The sequence below is a fragment of the Chrysochloris asiatica genome, unplaced genomic scaffold (assembly GCF_000296735.1).
Source record: "Chrysochloris asiatica unplaced genomic scaffold, ChrAsi1.0 scaffold00010, whole genome shotgun sequence".
Lineage (NCBI taxonomy): Eukaryota > Metazoa > Chordata > Mammalia > Afrosoricida > Chrysochloridae > Chrysochloris > Chrysochloris asiatica.
Window position 1 is genome coordinate 35,914,768 of NW_006408528.1, and position 8,864 is coordinate 35,923,631.

Sequence of the window (8,864 nt, forward strand, 5' to 3'; positions counted from 1 at the left end):
TGGTAGAACTACTATTAGCAGTATCAGCACTGTTACTACCACCACAACCAGTGATCCCTACAACTACAGTGATTCCTACAACACTGTAACCCCTCAACTTCTAACCAAACTGGTTCCACAGGTCATAAACATGGCTTTCTTGATCTCCTAAACGCATTTTTTTACCTCATCTTCCTTTCTCAAATCTCTAATATAAAGCAAACTCTAACCACTGGAAATAAGATACCAAGTAATTTTAACTTAGCTTTCAAATACACATTTTTTATATATCAAACATGTATCACTTACATAAACTGAAAAGATTTCAAAAACAAAATGTAAATTCTACTCAGCCTCCAGATTCCCAGGTACCTCCGGAGCCGTCTTTCTTTCCTCCTGGCCCACCTAGAAGCACTCTCTGCTCTACAATCAGAAGCACTACCCAGCATTCCTTTACAGGTTAACACCATTATTTTTACTTGTTTCACCACCACCCCCCAATAAACTATAAACTCCCTGAAAGGAAAAACAATGCCATCTTTCTTTATGTCCCATAGAGATCATTTTTGAGCATGTGAAAAGTATAATCATCCTGTGACTCAAACACCATCCTACTCTATTTAGAAACACATCTATGTCACATCCCTAGGCTTGAGTTCTCAGAGATGCCCTCGTTGTATCACACTGGGCAAGTCACTTCACCTCCCTGAGGCTTGATTCCTTGCAGTGAGCACCACTGCAGTAGCTACTGTTTACCTCAATTATTGCAGCAACCAAAACAAACAAAAACCCATTGGCTATAGAAATCTATTGATTAAAATGTAAAGTTTGGTTAAAACTGCTTTAATATCTCACAAAGCATTTTTTCCATATTTTTAAAATCCCAACAATAATTAAGGTTATAGCTGAGATAAATTTAAATAAACTGCATATTGTTTGCCTATATACCTACTTAAGGAGCTCTGGTAGCGTAGTGGTTACGAATAGGGCTGCAAACCGCAAGGTCAGTTGTTCAAAACTACCAGCTGTTCCGTGGGAGAAAGATGAGGCTTTCTGCTCCCATAAAGATTTACAGCCTTGGAAACCCTGTACAGGGCCATTATGAGTCAGAACCGACACCACGACACATAACCACCACCACCTACTTGAAGAGCAAGGATGTCAACATGAGGACTAAGGTGTGCCTGACCCAACCAAGCAAGCCATGGTATTTTCAATAATCTCATATGCATGCAAAAGCTGGACAGTGAATAAGGAAGACCGTAGAAGAACTGATGCATTTGAGTTATGGTGTAGGAGGAGAATACTGAAAGTGCCATGGGCTGCCAAAAGAACCAACAGATCTATGTTGGAAGAAGTGCAGCCAGAGTGCTCCTTGGAGACCAGGATGGCCAAACTTCGTCTCTCATACTTCAGACATATTGTCAGGAAGGACCAGTCACTAGAGAAGGACATCATGTTTGGCACGGTGGAGTGTCAGAGAAAAAAGAGTAAGACCCCCAACAAGAAGGACTGGCAAAGTGGTAGTATCAATGGGCTCAAGCATGGCAACAATTGTGAGGTTAGCTCAGGACCAGACAGTGTTTTGTTCTATTGTGCATAGGGTCTCTATGAGTCGGTACCAACTTGATGGCACCTAACAACAAATATATGTACTAATCCTGCCATTGAAGGGGGTAGGAGGGTGGCATGATGGCAGACTAGACACAAAGGTTGTATTTGCCCTCTACAACAAAGATTTGGAAAATCCTATGCCACAGATGCAGATGACAGTCTTGGAACCCTGTGGTTCAGATGAAGGGGACAGTAGTGGACTGAAGGCTTACTAGGAGACAGAGCTGAACAGACATGGCAATAAAGGAGACACACAAGTGACCTGTGCCGGAAACCAGACATGGCACAGCCATCTTAAGATTTGGTGAGCCGCTTCCAAAACAAGGCAACATATTGGCACTGCAGATACATACCCGTGAATTTTGGAACTAAAAGTAAAATCTTTTTCTTGTTCCCCACGCTCCCCTGGTAACCAGAGGCAAGGCCAGTCCCCCCACTAAGTATCTCTCACTCTCCCAGAGGTCAGAGCCACATGGAGGTGAGGACCACCACAGTTGTGAGCTCCAATGAAGGAGAGGGGCGCAATCCCCATGAATCCCAATTAGTGGGGTCCTGCTCCAAATCTGCAGAGCCAGACCTGGTAAGTCCTGGACTAGCCCTCACTATGAGAAGCAGTCGAACAGACATCAAGTGGCGAGGAGACTGACGACATGTGCTGGCCAGCCAGGAGCAGCGTAGCCATCTTGAACTGCAGGCATCTTTGAAGGCAAGAGGGCAGTAGGTGGTGCAGAGCTCTGTATCATACCTCTTACTGGCAAAGAGAAAGGTGTGCAATTTTTCTTGTACCCCCATTACCTTGGTGACCAGCTGTGTAGTCAGCCCCCATCAATGTACACTCCCAGGGAAGCTCCTGCTCTCCAGGACGTTGGAACCGCATCAAAGGCAGTGAGTGAGGAACTAGCAGAACCAACTTTGGCACCTGGAATCAGGTGTGGCCTACTCCAGACCTGCACAACTGGTTCTGGCCAGCCCTCTCACCCTACCCTCGGCTCCCCTCAGCTGTCTTGAAGTCTTCACAAACTACTTCTGGACTGGGTGCCCTGAACAGGCAACATCTAGTCCTACAGGAACTCCATCACTTGCCTACTACACACGACATGAGGTCCTTGGCGGGTGACCCCAGAATTTTCTCTTCTCTAGTCTGGCACCTGCTTTTGTTTTTTCTTTTGTTTTCATGTGTTTATTTTTTCTTCCTCTTCTTCCTCTTGTTACGCTCCCTAGCTTTTTCTCTTCACTTTCAATTTTCTTTTTTTTTTTTCTTAAATGTTTTATTGTGAATTATGTGATACTTTACATGGTAGAACACTAATTTTACATTCATTCTATCATATATTGTCTCATTGCCATGGTTACAATCCCCTCCATGCATCATCAACCAACCAAAGGGTATACCATGCAAGCCTGCACCCCAGTAGTCAGCACACAGCCCCTCTCCCTCTCTGGATCTAAAGTCCCCAGCTGCTTCATCCCTCCACATCATCATCTCTGCCTCCATCTCAGGCATTACTGCTTCTCTGGGTAGGGTCCCGCTCTCTGCTCTTCTCCCTTGATGGTCCCAGGACCTCCACTCCTAGACTGAAAAGTTAATCACTCCCCTCCTTGCTATAAAATGTCTACCTTTACATTTCCAACTTTCACAATCAGTCCTGATAACAATTATTCACTATTGTATCACAAGAGACCCGTCTGCATTTCATTGCATCAGCCCCACCTAGACAGATTGAATACTACTCACTGGAGATTCTACCTTCCTCCAGGCCCTCTGGATCTAGGTTCCCTCTTGAAAGCTTGTAAGCCAGTCACTTCTTGCCTTTGTAGCCCCCCGCTCCCCATTTTGGGTAGCCAATGTCCAAGTTGCGCATCCCTGTCTACTCTGTGTGTGGAGGGGGTGGGAATGATTCTTGTTGTAAGGATTTATTCCCTCTTTAGAGCTACTGCTTCCATAGGTGTAGGTCAAGTTCATCAAATTGTATGAGAATACTTTTTTTTTTTTTTCCCTCTTTTTTACTTCTGGTTTCTTCTTTTTTTTACTACTCTCTGGCATCTGTCTCTTTTACTCATTCCTTTCCCTGTGTTTAGTTCTTTTTCTTGTCCCTTTTTTATTTTTTAAAAATTTCCTCACCCTCTTTTCTCTTTTTGAATTCTTTCTAGTTGTTGCCTGTTTTTTTTTTTTACTATTTTTCACTGTTGTTTGCTTGTTTTCCTTCTCTTGTGTGTGTTCTCTCTTCTTGTCTCACCCAACAGGGGAGACAGAAACCATGCCCATACAGCATAGTTACAACCACACCCTCTACAATTCCTCCCACTGGGCAAGAGCCAATACCAGTTGTCGGATCAGTGATGAACGACAACCACCAACATCAGTCAAGCCCATCCGAATCTGAAATGCATGAACAGTAAACACAGCTCATCCCCTAATCAAGCCCACAAGGGTGCAGTTGTTGAGTGCTGGAAAATATGCCAACAATCATCAACATAATTCAAATACAACACCCCCACAATGTCACAAAGCAGAAGAAAAATTCTGGTCACAGAGAAACAAGACAGAGTGGCTCAAACAAGTGATCAAGAGGCAGAGCTAGAAAACATTTTTAAGGGAAAAAAGGCATTGGATCTACCAAAATAAGAATTCAAGAGAATGGTATTTTGGGGCCACCAACAAAAAAGTCCAAGTGCAGATGGCTTTACTGGTAAATTCTGCCAAACATTCAGAGAAAATCTAACACCAATTCTACTCAAACTATTCCAGAACATCAAAAGAACACCATGGTGAACTGGCATAACGAAGTCCACAAAGACAATATTCTACATCCTGCTTTGTTGACTAGCATGTGATATCGTTAAAGCTGCTGAGCAGCCATCTAAGGTGCAGTAATTGGTCTGTCCAAGTGAGGAAGAAAGAAGAGTGGTAAGAACTGAAGATGCCTGGAATCAAACACAGACTAATGGCACATGTGAACATCAGCTGACATGACTAACATCAGAAGAACTAGAAGGTACCTGATTACCACTGCCAACTGCTCTGAAAGTGAGCATACTGCTGTTGTTAGTGTCATCGAATCAGCTTGGGATCATATTAGAAGGTTCTTATATAGAGTGAAAGAAAATATACAACAATACTTAAAATTTAAAAAAAGGCACTTGGCTAATTAATCAGAAAGAGACTGCAGGAACTATGACCCTTCACCATCTTCCAGATCTGGAAAGGAACTCACCCTTTTGGCCCAATTTTCAGATAAGGTACAACACTAGTAAGGTATACTTACCATGTAATTATCAATCATCCAAAATCAAAAGGGCAACATTTCCCTAAGGACAAAGTTGAGACATGATGGGAAGGTGGGTGGAATGGAAATCGGAAGCACAGGGAAGAAGAGGGGTAACTGTTGTTGCGTGGAGGAGGATTGCAGTCATTGAGTTGAAACACAGTATATGATGCGTTGAATGTAGAACTGATCATCCTGTGAATAAACCTTATCTCAATTCACAATAAAAAGTTAAAACCTATTAACATATCAGATGGGCCTTCAAAAAAGTCTGAGCCAAGTTCCCATTATCATTTCATTAAATTTCTCCATGAGTTTTTGAAGCCACTGCACACATACATACATACAGTATTATCCATACCATCTGAGATGCCTGTGATTTGAACATTAGTCACATTAAAAAAAAAGTTTTCCATTCCATGTCATGTATTAAGTGTTGTTTTCTGAACCATTTAAAAAATCTGCTGTGACTATGATTCTAATAAATAGGTTTCTCATTAAACATCAAGGGCAAAAAGATCTCTAAAACTGTTCAGATCTTTCATTCTTATGCTATTGCTGCCACCTAGTGGAATTTGTGAGATCTTAACCATTAGACTGGAAATGTGGCTTTTCCAGTCACTGTCAGCCTGCCAAGTACAGTCATGAGGCAAGAGTACTTTCTTTCAAAACAATTTTTAAAACTTTTTTTTAAAATTATACTTCTATATTACAATTCATCAGCCAAGTTATTAAACCACTTTATTAAATCAATAACTATAACCTTTTCACTTCAAAATTCTTTTAAAAAAAACACAAAAAACTTAAAAGAACCACAAATATTAAGTTGCTTTTGCCAATAAGATATACTTGCAAAAATATTATGTGGTTAAAATAATAAAACATTATGATTAAAAATAAAATCAACACCTGAAATTCTATAAACAATATTAACAGAAGAATTTCACAAAAATAATAGATGAAAATCTATGATTAAGCTTACCTGGGAAAAGATGTTTGCAGTTGGAGCAACTCTACTGTCCACAATACTATATAATATTGCTAATAATCTGTCTAATGGAAAAGATTTTGGGCCAAGGAGATGATTGCTTGTCTGTAAGAAAAAAGAATATAGATTTTCTTCTTATAGCTGGGTACTCACTTTCTGCATTACAAAATTGCAATAACAATGTATTGATACCTAACCTAAACTTTGCCTGATATGATCATGATTTACCTTAATATCTTCTCAAGATTTTTTAACTTAGTATCAACAAGCATAAATTAGAAAACACCCCAGAGCCTGTCCAGCCCAGTCGTGAGCACTGCCATACGCTCCCGCTGTAACCAGAGGGCGGGTGACTTAGCCAAGTCATCTGTTTAGATAATGTATCACCAAAATATGATCCAGGAGTGCAATTCCTACATTAATACTTACTACTTACCTCTTCTCAGTCTTCGACAAATATTGTCTGGAAAATGTATTTGTTCAACATTTATAGTTCTAGAACAATCAGTTAGTTCTGTAAATACTGAAAAAACTATTAAAAATATCTCATAATTTGTGAACAAGGTGCCAACCTGAAAAAATGTTAAATTCATTAAAACTGTTACATTATGTTTATATTCTACTTGCCTACATGTCATATAGTACATATAATATAAAATGGCAGTGCCCAAGTTCTGTATTATTAGCTGATTATTATAATTTTTTTAACAATGTAACAATTAAGTCTCCTTTATGGTGGTGGTGTGGATTTGTGCCGTGGAGTTGGTTCCAACTCACAGAGACCCTGTACAGGGTTCCCAATGCTGTAAATCTTTATGGGAGCAAAAAGTCTCATCTTTCTCCTCCAGCACAGCTGGTAGTTTCGAACTGCTGACCTTGCGGTTCACAGCCCGATTAGTAACCACTATGCTACCAGAACTCCTTTATGAGGGGACTTCAAAAAAGTCTGCAGAAAAATTCCATTATAATTTCATTTCCCATGATCTTTTTGAAACCTCCTAGCATTGTCAATGGACTTCAAATGTGGTACTGTATGATCAGTGCTGGACTGTGAATCACAAGGTCAGCAGTTCAAACCCATCAGTTGCTCCCCAGAAACCTGATACAAGGTCCTTATGAGTTGGAACCGGCTCAACAGCACCTAACAACAACCTCAAGAGCCCACCATCCTTCACTGAGTCCCCTTATAAGATGAAAGAGGGTCTCTCGCTCATATTCAATTGTCTTTTTTTTTTTAATGTTTTGTTATGAACTATGTGATAGTAGCGTAGTGATTACGAATCGGGCTGCGAACCTTAAGGTCAGCGGTTCGAAACTACCAGTCGCTCCGCGGGAGAAAAATGAGGCTTTCTACTCCCGTAAAGATTTACACCCTCGGAAACCCTGTACAGGGTCGCTATGGGTCGGACCCGACTCAATGGCACTTAACAACAACAACAACAACATGTGATAGTTTACATAGGATAACATTAGTTTTAGATTCATCCTATCGTATATCCTTTCATTGCCATGATTACAATCCCCACCATAAATCATCAACCAACCAAAGGGTATACCCTACAAGGCTGCCCCCTTGTCGTCAGCACACAGCCCCTCTTCCTCTCTGGGTCTAAAGTCCCAACTGCTCCATCTCTCCACATCATTGTCTCTGCCTCCATCTCTGGTGTCACTGCTTCTCTGAGTAGGGTTCCGCTATCTGCTCTTCTCCCTTGATAAACGTGCGTTCCCTTTTTACTTTTCTGGTGAAGTCTTTTGATGCACATAAGTTTTTAATTTTTAGTATGTCTCACTCATCTATTTTTTCTACTTTTGTTTGTGTAGTTTTCAAAATGTTTGGTAATCTGTGTATTCCCTGAATTAGTGCCCTCACACTTCACATTTGTCCCTATTTTTTCATTAAAGGCCACCATAATTCTGGGATTTATGTTAATCCACGTTAAGCTGGTTTTTGTATACTGTGTGTGGTGAAGATCTTGTTTCAATGTTTTGCACATCGCTTTCCACTTCCGCCAGCACCATCTGTTGAAGAGACATCAGGCTCTCCATGAGATATTTTTAGGTGTTTTGTCAAATATCAGTTGGCTGTATGTAGATGGGTTTATTTCTGGATTCTCAATTCTGTTCCATTGATCTATGTATCTTTCATTTTACCAGTACCAAGCTGTTTTGACGTCTGTAGCCGTGTAGTAAATTTTGAAGTCGGGGAGTGAGAGGTTTCCAACCTTATTCTTCTTCTTAAGCACTGCTTTGCTTATCCTGGGTCTCTTTCCTTTCCATATAAAGTTTGTAATTGTTTTTTCCATCTCTTTGAAGAATGTCGTTGGAATCTGGATTGGGATTGCATTATATGTGTAAATTGCTTTAAGCAGTATTGACATTTTCACATTGTTAAGTCTTCCTATTCAGGAGCATGGTGCATTCTTCCATTTTTGTAGGTCTCTTTGGTTTCTTGTAGTAGTGTTTTGTAGTTTTCTTTGTATAATTCCATTGTTTCTCTGGTTACATTTATTCTTAGATATTTCATCCGTTGGGGGCTATTGTAAATGGTATTGCTTTCCTAATGTCCCTTTCAACACTGTCGTTTTTGGTACAGAAGAATCCAACTGATTTTTTTTTTTAATGTTTTATTGTGAATTATATGATAGTTTACATGGGAGAACATTAGTTTTACATTCATTCTATCGTATATCGTTTCATTGCCATGGTCACAATCCCCTCCATGCATTATCAACCAACCAAAGGGTATACCATGCAAGCCTGCTCCCTATACTACCTCTCCACCCCAGTCTTCAGCACACAGTCGCTCTCCCTCTCTGGATCTAAAGTCCCTAGCTGCTCCGTTGCTCCACATCTTCATCTCTACCTCCAACTGATTTTTGTATGTTGGATCTCATATCCTGCCACTTTGCTGAATCTTCCAATGAGGTCTCGTAGCTTTTTTACTGAGTCTTTGGGATTTTCTATGTATAGGATCATATCGTCTGCAAATAAGAGTTTTATTTCCTCTTTGCCAATTT

General features: G+C 40.4%; 1 protein-coding gene across 1 annotated transcript in view; it reads right to left on the reverse strand.

Moving 5' to 3' along the window:
• The window catches only part of ORC5 (origin recognition complex, subunit 5), a 112,846-nt gene that overhangs the window by 39,970 nt on the left and 64,012 nt on the right, over positions 1 to 8,864 (reverse strand). The window contains exon 12 of the mRNA XM_006834373.1: positions 5,842 to 5,952. Within this exon, the coding sequence (XP_006834436.1) occupies positions 5,842 to 5,952 (111 nt within the window). The remainder of the gene's footprint in view (positions 1 to 5,841; positions 5,953 to 8,864) is intronic.